The sequence below is a fragment of the Typha latifolia genome, chromosome 3 (assembly GCF_019914945.1).
Source record: "Typha latifolia isolate L0001 chromosome 3, TyphaL0001v2, whole genome shotgun sequence".
In the NCBI taxonomy this organism is placed as follows: domain Eukaryota; kingdom Viridiplantae; phylum Streptophyta; class Magnoliopsida; order Poales; family Typhaceae; genus Typha; species Typha latifolia.
In genome coordinates this window covers 5271242-5292024 of record NC_133088.1, presented here as the reverse complement: position 1 = coordinate 5292024, position 20783 = coordinate 5271242, and the positions used below count along the sequence as shown (strand labels likewise).

Here is a 20783-nt window from a genome sequence, read left to right as displayed (position 1 = left end):
GGCCAAAAAAACCAAAATTTTGGTAGAGGATTGGAGGAGGAAGTTGCTTGCAAGGTAAAGGAGAAATTTGTAAAAAAATAAACTGAGTTCTAATTATAGAATTAATTGGTTAAAACATTGGAGAAAAAGAGATGAAAGAAGAGAAGAACGGAAACTTAATTTTAAAATAAAAAATATTAATGAGATATGTGATAAGTGCATACCACAGCTTTTTCTATGAAAGAAAAATTCACATGACTCTAAAGTTAACATTTTGAATAATTATATATAGGGCGAGAAAACATATTTGAGTTGTCGTATTTTATATATATTTTTTGTTTTTTTGTGAGAGGAGTGAAAACTAAATAATACTTCGATTAAATTAATGCAATTCGAATTCAAGATAACTTAGTACAACATGAGCTACTTGCAAAATCTGAAAATTTGATTGGAAATGCATACACATCATTCATGTTGTATTGTTGGCACTCTCCTTATTCATTCGGTGCTCCGGTAATATCTCTTAGAGATAGACGAAACTATTGAGCACCTTTTTTTAGAGCATCCCTTCACACGAGTTATCTTGGTTTGCCGATTCTCTTCCACCCACCAAATGAGTGTGAATGTAAGCTTTGAGCTCTCTTCTCTCCACTGACTTATTTGCTTACTCATAGTAGCTTTCTTTCTTTTTTTCAAATATTTTTCTATTTCTTTTTATCTCTCTTTCCTTTCCATTATCTTTATTTTTCTCTCTTTTTTTTTTTGGTATTTTTCGGAATAATTTCTTCACTAATTCTACCCCTCTATTTATAAATCTTTTTCAAAAAAATAGTGTGACGGGATTTGCTACGAGGCCAATTGCATGAATTTGGTGCAAACGATCTAAATGGCGCATGCATTGACGTCGCTAACACAACACATCGGCCAAATCTAATGTTTGGTTGGTTGCACTAATCCGATGAGACTAGGTTGGATGAAGATAGACCTGCGCATGTTGTGGCGAGTCAGTGGGTTTGTCATGCAGGGGCTGGCCCGAGAGCTCGTCATTTATTTTGAGAAAAAGAGTTGTTTTTATTTATCTAGATACCTCCAGCAATACGATTCGATTAGGTTATCATAATTAAGAATAACATATAAATATGAGGAATAGGGTCCAAAGGCCCTAAGACAATATGAGAAACCGTCCCTCTACCTCAATTAGCTGCACAATCAGCTGTCCGATTACATTATCAACCTACATACAAAATCTGAACTTCTGTAAACATCTTTAGAAAACGTAAACACTCATCAACTAGTCCAATGATCCTCCAAGGGAATTGTATGCTCCACATAGAATCCTTGCTGCCTCCAACGAGTTCATCTCCACCTCTAGCCTCCAACTACTCTCAGCAAATTGGATAACTTCTAGACTAGAAGAAGGGTCACACATATCTTCCCTTTTTATTTGTTGAGGGATCCGTTATATGGATCATCTCCACCTCCATATCCTCGTCTCCTCCAATGTTCTTATCCTACGCTAATGAATGACCTACATTGTACAGCACTAGAGCTTAGCTCTCAGCCACTTCACTTGAACCTCGGTCTGAGTTGCGTTTGAGGAGATCCACCATTTTCGCATGCACCTCCAAGGTCATTCCCTAGAAATAGGGCATTTGTTGATAGAGGCTATACCCTTATTGAGTACCTCTCGAAGGTATACCTTCTTAAATATTAAAAAAAAAGAACCTGTTTACTAGGGCTTCCAAGAGTTTTGATGTAGGCTGATGCAGGCTGTTCTAATTTAGCATCGCCAAAAAGGACCTCTATCCCATCAATTGAGATCGACCTTGGATGCGAAGGCCATATGTCATAGTTAGACCCATTTGCCAGACTTACCTTTATCTTGTCAAATCTTGACAATTTCAATATTACCTTCTTGGTAATTATGGAGTCAGAAGCCTCTTATTCTTGAGGTCCTAGTTGTTTGTCTTAGACTTAGGATCCACCTCTTGTTATCTATAAGGTGTAATTCATTGTGCTAAGGTAAAGGGTCTTAGCCTTCTTCCCCTCGACATACTTGGACGAGGATTCACCTCGTTCCCATTGAGCCAAATTATGTTTAAACATACACTCCTTGTATAGAGTATGTTTAAATTGCTTTTTTATTATATAGCTGAGTAATATTGTCAAAATAATGAAGCCTGTTTGAACTCGACTTGGTAAGACTCGAAAATTGCTGAGTTGAACTTGATCTTGAAAATTAGCTCAAATTCGAGTCAAGCATGATCATGAGCCAGCTCAATTTCTAAAATTTATTTAAGTGGATTATTATATTTTCTAATTTTGTAGAATTTAGTTCTAAATTCAAATCCTATTCAATAATTTGTAAATATATGAGATTTCTATTAGTTTATATTTTTTTATATTGGGTAAACCACATAAGAATCTTGTGTCTCTCTCTAGCATACTACACTTCTATTCACCTTCATTGTTATCAGAAAGCTATATTTCATTAAAAGTTCTTTAATAAATGTACTTATTTTAAAAAAAAAATTAATTAATTAGGTAAACTGTTGTGTTAATTTGCCTTGGATTTTATTAGTTTGATTTTTTTTATTAATTAATAGTTATTATATTTTAGGTTATAAAAGGAGAGTTTCTTGGTGTGAAGGTGAGTTTAGGTTAGGTAAGAATATTTTGGTAATATCTTTGGCATAGTTTAACTTAATCTAGAATTTAATTAAGTTTATTTAATAGAATATAACCGGTAAGGTATTTTCTGCGAACTTTCAGTAAGAATTGCATAATAAATTTTATAAATATTAAAAATATAGTGCGCAAATTGAGTAATACTTGTAGAGGGTCTTTAATTTGCCATTTAAATACATTTAATTTTTTAATTTAATATATTATTAAGTGCATATATTTTCTACGGTCCATATATATTTTCCTACAATAATCAATTTACGGATAAAACATTAGAGTCTATTATTATAAATAAACAAGTAATTATAATTAAGAAATAATTTTTTTTTCACTCCTGAATTGTCGCCCTTTATTATAATTACTCTTTAAACTTTTCTTTTAATACATAATGACCTCTGAACTATAAAAAATAATTCAGTTGATTAGTTTTATTAGGAAGTCATTATATATATAAAAAAAATAAAGAGATAGTTTAGATAAAAATAAAATTATCGCTATAATTAAATTGTAAAAGAGAGGTAAAACCAAATGGAGTGAGTAACTTAACTAATAAGGGTTCAGCTATGACCAAGAGAGTGCTTTCATGGATTGCAAAGGGAGGAGATGAGAAATGCGGCCTCGCATTGCCACTTCTCGCAGCTCGATACTTATCTCCTGTGCGACGTGTCATCGTGTCCCTCTTCAAGCATGCAACGTGTCCTCCCTCCCGTGTTCTCGTTTAACTTCAAAATGGCGCACGGAGCGCGGCCGCGATCTTCTCTGCCTCCTGGGTTACCCCCCCCCGGCCCCGGTAGCTGCTCGTCACGAAGTAGTATTCCCTTTTTCCTCCTCTTCTCTTTTCCTTGTGCTATTTTCTCTTCCGTCTTTTCGCGCTCGCTACTCGTTGTAGGTTAGAAAGCTTCAAGTTTTGGTTGGTTCTGCCGCCTGTGTCATTGGGACGTAGAATCACGCTCGTTTGTGTTACTTTGCAAGCGATCCTCCCCTGATTCGAATGAATGTCGACCATATTATACCTCATTACGACGCCCATCGCTTTGGTGCAAATAGTATTCCTGCTCGGCGTGAGAACAGCCGCTCTCGCCGCCCTGTTGTGGTGGCAGTTAGCGAAGGCGATCGTCAACTTCCATGTCGACATGTTCTGGCAGATTATGGTGTGGTCTGTCGCCTTGGTCACCCTCCCTATCCGAGTCCTGACTGCTTTGCAGAGGGAGAGGAAGGTAAGCCTTTTGTTTTCTTCTTCTATCGATTTAGTTTCTCAGTACTAATTTTGCAGTTAAATAGACTCTAGATCTTAATGTTTTCACTTGTTTCCTTCGAATATTGATTGAAGTAATTGCGTAAATACTTTTGCATTTCACATGTGTGTGAGTGAACTCGATCGATCATATGTTCCATTGGGAGGAGTATCTCTTATCACCCATTGTTCATATACTTGGATATTGGAGATGACAAACGTCAACTATGTGCAGTTAGAGAGGCTCCTCAGTGAGATGCAGATTCAGATGGAGAGATTCGATTGGGAAAATAAGGATCTCGAAGAGCGACTACAGGTAGCATATAAAGAGCGAAGGGTCTTAGAGGCAATACTTGAGGAGATTGAAGAGGAGCACGACAAAGCTCTTGCTAGAGTTGATCTACTAGACAGTGAGGTGAAACCCCGTCGCTTCGCAATTAATCCTGCTACTATTATATATGACAACTGACAGCAAAATTATTTAGCTACAACTTATTAGTACTATGGTTGGATATTTCACATTTGTTTCTGCTACACAGTTGCAGGATCTTAAACGAGAAAACATGCGACTGCATGAAGGTCAGGGAAAAGCCGGCTGGGACTGCGAAGCTTGTCATGACAAGGATGGGAATGTGGACGACGGCCTCCTCCTCGGAACTAGTTACGATCATCTCCCTCCAATTCCATGGCGTTCAGCTAATAGCAAGAGTGGGATGATCCTTGGGGTTCCCTGGGGCATTGCCGAGCAGTCACAGGATGTAATCAAAGCTGCTGATCCATACTCTTTCCCTCCACGGCTAGTCTCAGGGGATTCAACCGTGGAGGAGGTTTTACAGCAAGGGAGGGCCGTCGCCCTCTCTCGGAGTCTCTTCAGCGCGGGTCTATCCCTCGTTGTTGGCATGACTGTCTGGGAAGCGGAGAATCCATGCCCGCCTCTGGTAGCAGCTCTCTTCTTCGTGGTGGGCATGTCTTTGTGCAGTGTCGTTCACTTCTTCGCCACCCTGAAGAACAGGCCGGCCTCGGACGCCGTCGCGTTGCTAAGTTTAAACTGCTTCATACTCGGTACGATTACCTCGCCGACGTTGCCTAACGTTGCCGGGATTTTGGCTTCCCGGACTGTCAGGCTCGTTAAGCCAGTGCTCATCTGGTTAGGTTATACGACATAAGTAAGTGTGTGCCCCAGTTACTCTTTTGATTTGCTGCTTGTGAAGTTATAGGTCTCTAGTATGTTTGCCGTGTAGATTGGTGATGGGTGATGGGTGATGGTGTACATATTTGAATCTTAATTTTGAGCCCACATAGATATGTAGCTGTAGAGATAGAGAGTATCACTTGATGTGTATTCAGCTCGTCAGGTTTCTTTTATTCTGTGGAATAAAGTAAATAGAAGATCCTGCTTGAGTTGGGAGGTTAGTACCGGGATAGTACGGATATTATCAGTTCGCTAGCTGCTAACTAGGTATGCATCTTGATACTCACAGTTTAACATTAATTTGATAAAAAAAAAAATTATTTGTAGTATTGAGTTCAAATTATTTAGATTTTTCGATTTTTTCTACTTAATAATTTTAGGCACCTTTCAGATTTCAGATCTCACATTTTAAATTTTAGATTTCAGATTTGTACAAATATCTATCTATCTATCTATCTATCTACTAATTTGACACATTTCATATTTCACATTCCTAAGCAAAATAATATTTCAGATTACAGGTTGAAGGCAGCAGAGGCAAATGAATTCTAAAGATACAAGATTATAAAGAAGATATTAAGATAGATAGAGGAGGGAGAGAAACAGAGAGGGATCTTCATAATTTACCTTACAGTAAGGAGTGAGAGAAATGGATCGGGAGTAGGAAAATGCTTGTGGAGAGCTTGAAAGGGCTTTCAGAGAGCTCATTGGAGAAGGAGGAAGAATGGGGGGGAGGAAAGAGCTTTTGCCGATTCGTGTGCAGAACAAAGTTGTTATACTGTTAAAAAATGAGAGTCATTTTTATTGACTTTAGGAGAAATTAAAGCCTCGTTTCTAGTTTTAACCGGCTAGAAAAGATATTTAGGATCTTTGATCTTATTTGTTTCTAACACTCTAAATATTTAGACATAATACTTAGAAGTCTTGGTCTTACCTCTACCCTCTTAAATATTTAAAGAAGATATTTAAAAACCTTAGTAGTTAAGTTTTATTTTGTCTTTATATAAAGTTTTAAGCACTATACTTGTTAAATCATTTAAAAGATAGTGTATTGAGATATAAGTGAGAACTTTACAAAGAAATGTTATTTTATTATAGTCTGTCTCTTTTCTTGCATCTGTGCTATATTTGTTTTGAGGCTAATTTCATTTTGAGAAGAAAATAGATTATGTGAATTAGCAGACTAATAAGAAAGCTTAAGTCTATGACATTCTGCTAACTTAAATTTGATAAAAAATCTCACTTGTTGCTCCTGCTAACCTAAAATAAATTAATATTATGTTTTTATCTTTATGTCATTCCAAATTCTTTTGTCACATCCTATTTATACTAATATCAGAGGGAATATGATAATCTGATATATAGAGAGTTAACCTAACTATGATTCAGGCACGATTAGTTTCCATTTTGTCAAACTAACAACTTAGTCTTAATTCCAGGACTATTTTTCACAAACTACAATGAGAGAGTAGCAAGAGATAATTACACTTAGATCCTCTGAATTATTAAAAATATTTTACATCTTAACATCATAAACTGAAAAGTTAAAAAGACCATATCTCCATAATAAGATAAGGATATTTTAATAAATTAAAATTTATCTCTTATTTTTTTGAAATTATAAAAATAAATATGGTATATAACTACTCAGGTGATAATTTTTGAGATATTTTTTAATAGTTTAAGGAGTAGTTTGGAAAAGTAATATGTAAAATAATAATAGCTAAAGAGGTCTAAATATAATGCGCATAAGATAAGACTCTTGCGAGGGCCAAGGAGGCAGATACAAACAAAGGGAGGTAGATATGCTACTTTCTCGAAGTTGGTGTGGATAAGAATAAATAATTGTTGGTATCTATTAATCAGAGCTAAGTCTTTCTACGTATTGGATAAGCTTGGATCTAATCTGGGAGTGGGAGAAGGGATAAAAGCTTAGGTGGTGCCCGGGGAAGGCATTCTCCTGCAGTCTCTGCAACGCTTTTAAAAGTAGCCACAACATTGAATTAATTCCAAGTTGTGCAATTAATGCTTGCAGGATAGTGCCAACACACGACCACCCAAAAGTATAAAACATCGTGCTAATTGTGTATGTATGTAGTGTTTGATTTGGCAGGATGGAATTCGTTTTATTGGGTGGTTAGTTGTACAAGTATTCTTCATGGGCTCTCATCGAGCTTTGGAATTTTCTCCTTGCATTTTTTTGGTTTGGAATGTTCGAGGTGCAGCCATTACTTAACCTACCCCACCTATTATTGGCCGCTATCGTGTTAGCTGAGGCATTGAGCAGTACTTGAGGTACTTTGTTGGAAAGATGCCGAGACAATGGTTGAAATTCTTATCGTGAACGGAGTGGTCTTATAACACCACCTACCATAGCAGCATTGGCATGACTACATTTGAGGTGGTGTATGAATGCACGGCTCCGAAGTTACGCGCTTATGATCTAGATATCTATATATCGTACGGAGGTAGACTTAACTTTGATGAATAGAGACGCCACATTGAGGAGGTTGCGTGCCTATTAAGAATTAAAACTATACCTAACGTTTTCATATCTAAGTTGTAGTTCAGTTCTTGCCATAAGAGTTGGATTATAAATTTCATGTTAACTTCTTCTTTTTGACGAAAGTCGATATTTTCTTTTTCTATTGAGCATACTGAGTGAAAAAGTTTGAAAGCGCTTCTGTTTTATCTGCACTGAGATTTGTATTTTATAATTGCAAGGCATAAATAGTGGTTTAGAAGGTGCCAAATTTTGTCTAAAATTTCAATATAGACTTTGTAAGCAAACTCTTGCTGTCAGATCTAAACTACGAACTTTAAGTAGTCTTTCTAAGAAGAATCTTTTTTTTTTTTGGGTATACTTTGAGAGTCTAATCAATTGTTCCAAAGGTGTTCAAACTTTCCACTAAAATTCTAACATAAAATTTGTTGTCCAACTCTTATTGTAATAAGCCATGAGGAGAGGATAAAATTGTGAGGCCATTTTGGTCAGGAAATAAGCAGTCTCGGCCATGTTAGTAAAGAAATTTGGTTTTGACCTTAAGATGCCAATGGGAGAAAACAATCAAAAAGACTCGGTCAAGAAATGTCAACCTTAGCAGCTATACATGAAAGACAAGTATGCATGCATCTAGTGGTGATAGAGGTGACGCCCATATATCGCAGAGTTTTGCCGCTATAGTTTGTAAGCTTTGTTTTAAAGGGAAAGGCTCAAGGTGATATGCTGCACTATGTTTCCACATAAGGTCTATAAAAGCAATTGTGAAGTGATATGGTATCCTTGAAAAAGAAAAAGAAGAAGACTATCTATGCATCACAAAACAATCTATGTCTTATAACTTAGCCCCTAAACTATCCAATACTTAACTTCACTTTTACAATTAACTTCTCTCAAACTAATAAAAACATAAGAAGCTGTACCAAAAGAATAAAAACTATGGTAAACAGTTTCTTCAACTGAGACAAAGTAAATGAAGTTAAAAATAGCTTCCTTACCTCAAAAGGAAGCCAACAAAAATGAGTGATTCAGCTACTCTAGTTGGGTCCACAACCAGCGGTTTGTCTTCCTTCTGCAAATTATTGGACGACTACAGTGGCAGCCAAATTATATCTCTCACCGAAACAAAATATCTGGTGGGGGTTAAAGACTACATTGGTGGCGGTCAGTCTGAACTGGCATTGATGGCTTGCATTGACGTAAATCTCCCAAGCATCAGATCCCACCCCCACATTTTATCACAGCTGGTAAAAAGCCTTTGCTGGAATGTCAAAGTAACTAAACACAGTTAGGACGCAAACAAAAAAAGAAGACTGAATATAAATATGTCATCCATTATCCTGCACAGATATCAGCCCTTTAAACTAGACGCATTTTCATAATTTGGCATAGGTTGGGTAATTGCACGGATTAATAATCAAAACCTGGTTATTTTATATGAAAGCCTCTATAATTGTCTTTTTACGCACACAGAGCAAGTTAGTTAACAACGAAGCAGGATAAGCTTAAGAGCCGCAAGTACTTCCAGTCATGCCACGAAGTATCATCAGCAAGTAAACCATAGATATGACAGAGGTCATGAAATAATCAAGTGTCAAATCAAAGCATGCTTTCATCATTTAAGGTGGGTTGGGCTACTTGCCAACCTGCCATCTTGGTGTTCAAAGCCTAGTTGTTCAATACAAAGAATATATAATCGTCAGAAAAGTACTCTCTCATCATTTAGTGCACAGAAGGAATACATGGACACAAATTTGTACAGGCAACCTACATGAAACCCGAACTCAGAAGTGCAATTAGAATGAGTTTATAGAACTCAAATTCTGTCCATGTGCCTCAATAGTGTAGCAGTTTCTTTTAGCAGTGACTAGCAAGAACAAAAGCAGTCTCTAGGAAATTTTTCTGGGCTTTCAGTGAATATCTATTCAAATTACCACCCTCAGTGAAATGACTAAGAAAGAGACAATGTAAATAGAGGAATCAGATTTTGGAACTAACCTGTCAAAGGTGATAAGAAAGATATGGCAATTTTTATTTCAGGGGAATAACAACATCCAGATTCCTTGAGACTTGCCATCCTTTAGGATAGGCAAGATCTTTAGAGTCCAAATGAAGATGCCAATTCATTATCTTCGAACAATCATTTGGGACACCTTCCATCTGACTTTCATCTTCTACAAGCTGCTCTAGAAATGATGTCTCCTGCAAATGTTGTACGCACCAGATTTTTAATGAATAAAGAAGGCTGTGAAATCCTCTGAAACCAGCAAGCAAGTGCAGTAGTTATAGCAAAACGAAATAATTTAGTTGGTAAAGGAAGAAACAGTATCCAGACTTGATATTCATAGACAATACTATTTTATGACATCCTTTCTTGCAGCTTCATGTATGCATGTGTTGTTGGTATCATGTGCTAAATCATTTCTTCAATGAGTTTGACTGGCATGGGTGCAGTAGATGGTCAGCAATAATAAGACAGAGCAGTAAAAAAAATTTACTTGGGAAAAAGAGGAAAATAACAAAATAATTAAAACATCTTGTAAGAAATATCAATCATGTTCAAGTTCTTCAGATTGTTGAATGATGTCAGACAAGACCACATGCAGATTGTTGGGATAGAGAAATGGCATCACTGTTGCTGCTAATAATTTTTGTGCAACAGGAAGCAAATATGAATGCAGTAAAAAAATGGATAAAATTAGCAAAATTTGATTATGATTGGAAAGAAGAATACACAAGACATTAGGCAAGGATTTGTGTCAGAGAATCAGAATGAGGAGAAAAAAAGACCTATTAGAACTCAGCTTATATAGGATTAAATGACATGTCCAAGGTGCATTTAAAAAGCAGATTACCTAATCTAGGGTGATCCCTAATAGTAAAAAATCATTACCTGAGTGCATTTAAGATCAGTTGAGGTGTCTAGGAAGTTGGTTTCTATGAAAAAATTTACACTTTGAAGAGAGATAAGATTACTGATTTGGAGTCATACAATTGAACAGGTGAGAGATATTGGATATCAAAAGATATATAGAGATCGCATGACAAAAAAAACTTGTCAAGTTCTGAATTTTGACTCTTCTTAATTGTGAAGCAAATGCAGTAATGGAAGTCACAGGTATCTATCTACAAAACTACAAAGCTATTTCACATTATAGTATACTGTTTACTTGTTTCATCAACAAAAAATTGTTACTTGGCAATTATATATATTCTCATAATATTCTGCATATTTGTGTACACAAGCATCTTACATGTTACGCCAAAGCCTAAATTGATTAACTCTTGCCTCTAGCGAGCAATGTATATATCATATAGCTAAACCTCACATATAACGAGTAATGTATATATAATATAACTAATCCTTACATATAGCAGGCAATATGTAAATCATATAGTTAACTCTAACCTCCAATGAGCAATGTATATCACATAATAATATATATACAATTGAAAGATGAGAAATATTGAATATCAAAAGATATGGTAGAGAAGGCATGACAACTGATGCGCCTTTGTTTTAACAAAACTAGTTGAATAAAGAACTTATCAAGTTCTCAATTTGACTCTTCTTAATTGTGAAGCAAGTGCAGTAGTGCAAGTTACACGTATCTATCTACAAGACTACAAAGCTATTTGACATTATAGTTTACTGTTTCATTGTTCAAAATGTTTACTCGGCAGTAAATATTTTCTCACAATATTCATGCATATTTGTGTACATAAGCATCACAGACAATTACATGTTAAACCAAAGCCTAAATTGACATACTAAGAATTTGCTTTTGATACAACACAGCAACACTGTACAAGGTGAAATTTGTACAATGTATTACAGTATTAAGAAAGAGTCTAGGAATAATGAAGAATGGAATGAATGGAAGATAAATTCATGCTTGGTTGATCCTATCCTGCTCCTAAACATTTGGGTAGATTTGGCTGTTCTGGTTTAATAATCAAGCAAAAAAAAAAAAAATTAAAAACAGGTCAGTTGAAGAGTATCCAATGCTCCTTTGGTATATATTTATTTGCTCTCTATCAAATCTAGATCACAAATGCAAAAGCAAAAAAACAAAAAACAAAAAACCAAAAAAGAACCTAAAATATTAGACATAATCTCATAGCACAAAATACATAATTTTTCTGATATTCCTTGTAAAACAATAATTAGTGCATCTGGATACCATGTATCATAATTAATAAATCAAATTCTTTATATCAATTCATTTGTTCCTAGACATATCAAACATCAAGGAGCCATGCAGTATCAAGGTGGACTAAACAGCTATAGGGTCTTTTCATGTCACCAATAAAAACAGAAAATTTGCATATCAAGCTTTGAGAATTGAAATGTTAATAGAACAATTTCATTTGATGATACAAGCATATATAAAATCATAAAAAGTTTGAGGAGGCTCAAATGCTCCAAACTTTGCAACAGGTACATATTCAAACTTGGACTTTGAAAGGAGAATATATATAACTAAAAATTCAAGAGTAAAATTAAACTGGGGAGGTAAACAGAGACAAAACCTTTGACTCTGTTCAAGGAGAAGCAAAAGATGCAAAATAATGGTGCAAATAGAAGATCTACCAGTTTGGAGTATAAACACAAGAAAGTCCAGTCATCTACTTATCTTCACTATTGTGTTATTTGTTTGCTCGAGAATTCTTTGAGTACAAAAAGTTAAAAGAAACGAGAAATATACTTGAAAGCCCTCCTTCACTGAGTCCAGTTGCCGAATAGCATTCCAAGATAGATGGTTCCTCTTCTTGGGGTCCCAAAGCATTGTGCTATTGAACGCAAATCCTGACATATCTACATGAAATCTCCGAAGCCTCTTGCTCTTTTCATTTGTATTCCATCCAATAACTTGTCTCCTATTGCATACCGGACCTTCTATTATCGCCTTACTTTTGCTTTGAGCAAGCATTGCAACAGGCCAAGTGCCAAATTTCCTATATATCAACAAATTCGATAACAGAATAATGAGTTAATTTAGTAGGCATTACTTCCCCTTTAAATAAAATAACTAGTTCTAAGTAAATTGAGTAATGGAAATGGAAGCTAGAACTGTAGAACGTTCTATGGTTGGATAATACAATAACACAGAAGAAGAAAGACATCAGATCTTTTTTTTTATATCATTATTTTCTCAAAAATGACTTGCCAAATTACAGAATCAGGGCATAAATTAAAGCAACTGTAGATCCAAGATTGAGATGCAAAATGGTACCTGATCTCCCTAATGTGGTCAAACAGCTCGAGAGAATAGATATTGTCATCGTCGGCGAAGTAGACGATCCCATCGAGCCTATGGTACTCGATGTGGTCAAGCGCCACATTGCGCTGGTGGACTCCTCTGTCCTTGGCCTGCTCGGAGGAGGAGTTGCCGTCGCAGACAAGGTGCCGGTACACGACTCCGCTCCGCCGCAGGATCTCCGAGGTCTCGGCGGACGCCTCCCCCATCTCCACCACCATCCACATCAGCGGCGGCGAAACGAGGCGTAGCGTCTGCCCGAGGCGGTGCAGGTAGTACGCCTGCATCGCGCGGTTGTAGGTCGGCGTGACCACGATCACGAGCTTATCCTTGCTCTCGGGGAGATCATCGATTACCTGGTCACTGTGGGGATCGTGGGGTCGGAAGGCGTCGAGTTCGGCGAGGCGGAAGATGCCGAGCAGGATGCCGAGGAGGAAGAAGAGGACGTAGCGGAGGGGGAGGACGCGCCGGCACGGGATGCTGAAATTAGCGTAGTGGGTAGATTTGGGGACGCGGGGGGAAGAGGAGAAGGGGAGGCGATCTCGTTGGTGGTGGTGGTGGTGAGCAGGAGAGAGAGTTCGACGGATTGAGGCCATGGGAAGGGGGGAGGCAGGGAGGAATAAGGGAGTGGATTTTATTCTCGGATAACTCTGGGATTGGGGGAATAGGAGGGGATAGGAGAGGACGTGAAAGTGGAAGTCTCGATCGTCGCATGCGAACTGTGGGAAGAAGGAATGGGGGACGACTGGGTCGCCGATAAAGGAATCATGTTGGGAGGAGAGAGAGAGAGAGAGAGAGAGAGAGAGAGAGAGAGAGAGAGTCCCGGCGGGGTCGGCGAGTGAAATTATTCGAATCGATCTTGCTCTCTTACGGGGTTGGTGGGTTTCGTTTCCCGATGTCAATCGATCCTTCGGAGCATTTACTTTTTTTAGTACTTCGATTTTACTAGCAAGGACGCGGTTACGAGGAACGTGCCCATGGGAGACAGCGGGTTGACTTCGATTCTTGGGGGTAATATGGGCATTTTACCTTCTTCTTTAAACACAACTGAGGTAAGTTTTATATCTTTTAATTTTAGTGATAATAACATTTTGACCCCTTTAATTATAAGAAACTTTTAATTTTGTTTTTTTTTTATTACAACTTGACCCCAGTATTTATTTACTTTATCTTTTTGTTTATTAGTCAGTTTTAATTAGTTAGCTACCGGTGATTGAAAGAGTCGTGGACTTCACAATATTTTTAATTTTATATAATTTTTAACTCCTTTGTCTAAAAATAAGATAGAGGCTCTTCGAACACGGAAATAAAAACTTAATCACATAAGAGATGATAACAACATCACCAACAATAATTAAAAGCTTAATCAGATTTTAATTTTGTGATTACTAATTTATGTACTTTATCTGAGTAAATTATAAAAATATTAGTTTTAATTTTTATACTTTCATTATTATAAGGGTTTTACTTTAATTATCAAAAAATTATCAAGAACTTGAGATTAAAAATCTCCCATAAGATCTTAATTTATATAATAATATTTTTATTTTAAATTTAAATAGAATAATATTTTTTTAATTATTTTAGTGATCTAGTAACTCCTTCCTCTCCTCCCTAGAAGAAATCTTAGCTTCTTCACTAACTAAGATTGGAGGTCATTGCTATTTATAGATGAGTTAGAGGTTATTAAGGGGTTGTTAACAATGTGATTAGTGGTGGGGTTATAAGATTTATATTAGAGTTGTGATTTAGAAGAAAGAGAAAGAAAATTAGAAGGGTAAGTAATAGTGGTGAGATTTATAGCTAAGATTAGGGTTACGAGAAGGACGAGGAGAATTAGAAGGATCGATAATACTGAGTTATAGTGTTGAGATCGACTTTTTATTTAATATTATTTTAACAAAAAATAGTATTTTAATAGTGGTTATAAACTATTTATAAGTTTAAGTTTTTCTCTCCATGTAGAGGAAAGAATGTCCAAGATAGCAGTATTTTGAATAAAAATACTTAAATGTAAGTAGCTTTAAAACTGCTTAAACTTTAAGTATTTTTTATATAAAAGAAAAGAGGCAAAGCCTCCAAATAGTTCTTATAAAGATAAAGGTGATTATTGGTACCCGATAAAGTTCAGCTCGAGCTCGAAATAGTAATAGGTGAGACGGGCAAAGCTTTTGCATGCCTAACTCAACCAAAAAGCACAACCGGTTATGTCTGCTCGCTACCTACCTCATTACTATTGTTATTTAGTCTCACATTAAAAGTTTGTTGTATTAAAAACTAGTAGCTCTTTTTCTCTAAAAGCTAATATAAACCTAGCCTAATACTTTTCGACCCAAGTCGGTTATCTCTTAGGCTACTAATGGGCGACAATGGGCTAGACATGGCGAGATTTCCTCCACCAAGCTGCGAATCAACAATAGGTATGAAAATCATTAGCGAATAATGTGGTTGAGAGAGAGAGAGAGAGGGTCTATGAAAGAAATCTAAACACACGTATGTATCTAAATCCTAGGCAATGATATCACTCATTTGCTTAAGTAAAAACGAAACAAATATTAAAAAATAAAAGCAAAGATAAACACCAAGATTTTTACGTGGAAAACTTCAAACGGGAAAAAACTACGGATCCAAACTCGGATCAAAATCAATTACTAAAATAGTAGTAGTTACAAGATTGACTCACAAAACAACCTGTCGATTTCCACGACTTTGTTCCTCTCAATTTTGCTCGCTAGAACCCACGATTCACCACTTCCCATGATTAATATCCAACCTCAATAGCCTTTGAGATTGATCCTTCGTCTAGATGACCCTTAAGATGAAAGCTTAATGCGATGTAGAAGAAACAGACCTTGTTGGTTAAAAAAACGATGTAGCCTCAATAACTATCTTTTTAATTGCCTTCACCAACCACCCTAGAGTTAGGGCATCACAATGCTTATATATTTAACCAAGATAGAACCAAATCTAAGTCATATATGAACTCACATAAGTCCAAAATTTGCATATTACGTAGGTGCGTTCGAATGCGGCCCGAGTGCGTTCAAACGGGTTGACTTGTTCTTAGGTGCATTCGAACGGGCCCAAGTGCGTTCGAACGCGATGACTTGATTTTCACTGGTTGAGTTCGAATGCGCAAATACACTCCTCTATATATGTGAGCGTGTTGTGAACGTATGCAGGGTGCATTCGAACAGCAGAAAAACATTCTTTGTATTTGCGAACGCCTATACAAGCGTTCGAACGGTATAAATGTGTTCTCTGTGTGTGTGTGAACGCATGTGCACGCGTTCGAACGGCCTGAATGCGTTCTCTGTATGTGTGAACGTCTGTGTACGCATTCAAATGCCCCGAACACATTCTCTGTATGTGTGAACTCCTGAGAGCACGTTCGAATGCGGTGCGAACGCAGAAACCTTTCTCCTTTGATCTTAAAATTTGTTAATCCAAATACTTTTAAAACTTGTATAAATGCTCATGTACATGTATAAAAATATTTGGAATATTTTGTATACAATTACCAACACTAAAAACCTAACAGTCTATCTTAGCAATCACCGTAGAGAAATTCAAGCAGCTAGCAGCAAGCGTATTCATGATAGTCTCTAGTTGATAAGTGAAGAAATAGAGGTTTTCATATCTGGGTCTCACTTATAATTCAAAAAAGAAAGGGCTCGTAAGGCGCTTATGATTTGACAGGCTCACAACTGAAAAAAGACACTCTCTACTTATAGGCATGCTTTCTATTAAGAAGATTTCAATGTCTATTCAAGCTCCCTTAACTCTAGCCGCAGAAGCTATTCTTTCACCAGCACGCACCTACGAGAAGACTAATGCTATTTGCCTAGTTAAGACTTCTGCTAGCACTTGACTCGCTTGAAATAGCCCCCTTTTGATGGAGTTGTACTGGCTCTGACACACAGGTGAAGATACTAGTGAAAGCTCTGTCTCTTTCCTCAAGTCTCACTTGAAGGAGCACTTGACTAAAAAGCAAAGAATATAGCCTCTCTTTTTTTTTAATCTTCTTTTGTAAAATGAAACTCTTGCATGAAAGACCAAATTTGATGCAAGATGAATGGTGACTCTTCGAGGACAATACCTTGCGGAAGATGATCATTGGGGGAAAGGATATCCTATCAGAAGCAACAAGTATTTCGACTTCTCTAAATATGTCATGAAGAGTTGAAAATCAAGTTAAAAAATAGAACACTTTGCTCCTTAGGTGGTCATAAGGTGGCCATATGCTTCCTTATGCGTGAAAAGGCCCCACTTATTGACGAGATAGATCACAGAGTCATCTGCAAGATTCTCTGAGTCAACAAATGCCTAAACCAAACATTAATGCGTCCCAAATCCAATGCCTATTAGAAATAAGGCGAGCCACTAATTTAGAACCAGACCTAAAGATGGGCTTGCAGCACAAAGCGAGGGTGAAGGCCCATGGATCACCAAGGATGGTAGTCTACTTACCTTCACTAATACATTTAGAGAGCTAGTCCTTAAGACCCATAAGCACAAGCACAGAGAATATATACTTATAAGTAAGAGAGGTCCAGCCCTTTTGGGCCTCCAAGGGTGAATCGGCCTATACTTTTCATTCATAAACTTAGCCCACCAAGACAAGACTGCTCCCTATTAAGCAAAGCTAAGAATCTTTGCATTGCGAGAGTATGTCTTGCTAGCCTCAGCTCCTTCAAGCCAAAACCTCAAAAAGCCTTATGCAGCATGGCCTTGTGCCAGCCAATTAGGTGTGGTGACCTTTAGACAAGAGAAAAATAAAATAAAAGGCATCAATGGGTTACACAGAGAAAGATATCAAGATTGCCCTACTTGCTTGCAAAAGTATACACCACTTTCACCTAGCTATCTTAGCAGCAACCTACCAAGATAGTGGTGCAATCCTGAATTATGAGCCTTCAATTTCAAGCAAATAATTCAATAAAAACTATTAGTTTTTTTTCCTAATCAAACGGTTGAGATTAAATAATACTAAATAAAATTAACCGGAAGTATCGGTCACTTTTCTAAATTATAATGATAAATTAGTCATATTTTATTCTCTCTCTTAGTTATCTATTTTTTTTTATAAAAAATAAAAACAATAATAAATTTGTAGAAGTTAATACTCCTATTATTAAGAAAATAGTTATAAGGATAAATAATAAGAAATTACTTAAATTTTAATTACTTGATTAATTAATTTAGTCACATATATAAAATATCCTATATACTATTTAATTTATCAACGGATAAAAAATATTTTTAATAACTAATTGGTTAGTATCGAATCATTGCTCTAAATTTTAAGCTCGTTGTCCACGAATTGACTTAGAGCCATTAAATGGAGTCTAAAGAATATATTTAAATGTAATTAGTTAGTGCCGCTTTCACCTATCCATCGAATTAGTTAAGTAAAATATTTTAAACATTTTTTCTTCCATTATTTATAACAAAGGCTAAAGAATATAATTAAATAATTCAAGAAGTATATGCCTCCATTTTTTTTTTCTTAAGAGGTGAAAATAATATGGAGTGGTAGTTAAGGGTTCACAGAGTAATTAGCGTTGGAAGAAAAGATTAAAAAAAATAACAAGTCTAATTTCAAAGTTTTATCTACTGTCACAAAGGAACAATTTAGGCATCCCTTGTTTCCCCAAGACTTACCAATTGCAATCCTTCTGGCATATCCTAACTTGCAAACCAAGGCAGATTAATGGGTTAGTGGCCAATCCATCCACTAGCACTAAAATATGAAACACCATAACAAATGGGTGGTTGCTAAACCCAGCTCACTCTTTTAACTTTTCTCCAATTATTGTGTATGAATATGTATAACAACCAGAAGATATAAGTGACCCTAAAAGTAATCACTCACTCATTTTAATGTTTTGGATGTAGTTTGTAGATGAGAAGATTGTTAAATAGATGAATTAATGTGAAAGGACGATAATGAACGGTATTAAGCTTATGTAGTTAAAAGAGGCTCCTGATGTACTAATGTTTTCGAGTTTAAATTTCAAAGATATCAATTTAATTAAGATACCATTAAGTTCTTACTTCTCATTATACGAAAAATGACAGAGAGTATCTGTAAGCTATGTTGATACTGGGCTCACTTTTGAATAATAAGTAGGCTATGAGTTTATGATCTATAAATAAAATAACAAAAAATAAAAATGAGAGATAATTTGAGATTTATTTATCTAGAGAAGTAGGATTTTAATGACTTCCAGTTTAATTAGTGCCGTTGAAATGCAAACCAAAAAAATACTCATATATATATATAATGTATGGTCGTTTAACAATCTGAATTTGAGTTGATAGTCGTTCTCTTAAAGTTTTTTTTTTCTTCTTAGTATAAGGACATCAAGATTAATTAGAGTGATGGATATGATTATTTGGAAGCAGGATTTGCTTGCTTGTACACAACAGAGGTGATATCTCTTGTAAACCTTCTAAAATTTTGATTAAGAGAGGCAGTATATTCAAACCTTTAGATATACTTTGTGAAAATATTATATGTTATTGTAATCTAATTAAAAATATGCATTTATTTCTCTCTCTAAAAAAATATTTACTTAAAAGCAAAAGGATATATGGAAAAAAAATCATAAATAGAAACCAATATCCGTATCTATATTCGTAAATATAAAAAAGATTTATAAATTATTTAAAAAATATGTGGGTAAAATAGTATCGGATATGTATTCAAGGTTTTTTAATCCAAAATTGATTTGAATCGAATCGAGTTAGATAGCAGATCAAATTGGAGTTAACGTTACTGCTAATCTCTATTCATATTAGTTATACTGCCTCACCTGTAAGTAGGAACTTGAAACTATTAATCATCTTATCCACGGGTGTCACTTCGCCAGTGCCTCTTGGTTTGCGTTGCTTAGCCAAGTCTACTGCTATTCTTTTGGGCATCAAGGAGCTCATGTCTAGTTATGGTTAGAAAATAGGTCAGGTTTTCAGTGACTGTTTGGTTGCTGTGAATACTGTGTGAATGAGACAACCGACCAAGTTAATTGGAGCATTTACTCTGTTGTGCAAGATTGTATTAGGTGGATGGCACTTTACCCCTCAATCAGGGTATCCTATACATGCAATCATGAACTAATCCATTGTCGGATTTGAATATTACTCTTTGTGATTATAATCAATGAACTGTCTATAGACATCTTTCCTCCCACACAAATACAAATAAATTTGGTAAACATAATCTAACGATTATAGTAGCCAGTTTTTATACCAAGTACCAATTCTAAAATCTATGACGTAAACAAAAAATGTGTATTAGTCAAGAAATCACTGTGCCTATCTTTCGAGTTATATGTTCTTTTAGATATGATATACTTTAACTATAGAATATATCATTTAATATTAGACAATTTAATTACCTTTATATGAGATAAACTTTAATTTAAATTTAATTCTCAATATCTATCTTATCAAATTTTAATTTAAATAAATCTTAAACTAATAAGAGATTTATGTAAATAATTAAAGATAAATTTTTATTGAGTTAATTAAAAAATATATTAATACTCTTATTATGATATATATATACAGACACGCGTATAATATTACTCTAAGTTAGTGATATATATGCCTTTTATTTGATATTATTAAGATAATAAATTATCGAAAAAATAATGTGTAGGGTAATATATTTTAAAAATAAATAGTTACCTATTGAACCTGCAATATTTTTATTTTTTAATTTTTAATTTTTAATTTTTTACATTTTTATTATACTCTTAAGAATCTTAGATTCCTATTAGACATATTATTTAACACTTACCTCTACCGCAGGGAGGAAGAATTAGTAAAACAAGTACGCACTAGATCTCCCTTTCTTTATTGACTGGTTTGTTAACACACATTAGACAACCTTCCAGTTCCAGTGAAGGCCAAAAAGGCCAAATTGAA

General features: G+C 35.5%; 2 protein-coding genes across 2 annotated transcripts; one reads left to right on the top strand and one right to left on the bottom strand.

The window, feature by feature from the left end:
* Positions 1-3374: 3374 nt before the first annotated feature.
* LOC140785326 (uncharacterized) lies at positions 3375-5311 on the top strand. The gene is made up of 3 exons (XM_073133173.1): positions 3375-3881; positions 4134-4313; positions 4438-5311. The coding sequence occupies exons 1-3, from the start codon at positions 3660-3662 to the stop codon at positions 5062-5064; spliced, it is 1029 nt and encodes a 342-aa protein (XP_072989274.1). The 5' UTR covers positions 3375-3659; the 3' UTR covers positions 5065-5311.
* Positions 5312-8402: 3091 nt separating this feature from the next.
* On the bottom strand, positions 8403-13745 carry LOC140785325 (probable beta-1,4-xylosyltransferase IRX9H). The gene is made up of 4 exons (XM_073133171.1): positions 12828-13745; positions 12300-12549; positions 9589-9792; positions 8403-8851 (listed from the first exon to the last, which is right to left on the bottom strand). The coding sequence occupies exons 1-3, from the start codon at positions 13445-13447 to the stop codon at positions 9622-9624; spliced, it is 1041 nt and encodes a 346-aa protein (XP_072989272.1). The 5' UTR covers positions 13448-13745; the 3' UTR covers positions 8403-8851; positions 9589-9621.
* Between the last annotated feature and the right edge of the window lie 7038 nt (positions 13746-20783).

Excerpts from the sequence above, each read along its gene's own strand:
- LOC140785325 (XM_073133171.1), bottom strand. The coding sequence starts at position 13,447 with ATGGCCTCAATCCGTCGAACTCTCTCTCCTGCTCACCACCACCACCAC. Across the intron at positions 12,550-12,827 it reads GACCACATTAGGGAGATCAG|GAAATTTGGCACTTGGCCTG; the intron begins GTACCATTTTGC and ends GTTGATATATAG. Across the intron at positions 9,793-12,299 it reads CAGTGAAGGAGGGCTTTCAA|GAGACATCATTTCTAGAGCA; the intron begins GTATATTTCTCG and ends CAACATTTGCAG.
- LOC140785326 (XM_073133173.1), top strand. The coding sequence starts at position 3,660 with ATGTCGACCATATTATACCTCATTACGACGCCCATCGCTTTGGTGCAA. Across the intron at positions 3,882-4,133 it reads CTTTGCAGAGGGAGAGGAAG|TTAGAGAGGCTCCTCAGTGA; the intron begins GTAAGCCTTTTG and ends AACTATGTGCAG. Across the intron at positions 4,314-4,437 it reads TTGATCTACTAGACAGTGAG|TTGCAGGATCTTAAACGAGA; the intron begins GTGAAACCCCGT and ends TCTGCTACACAG.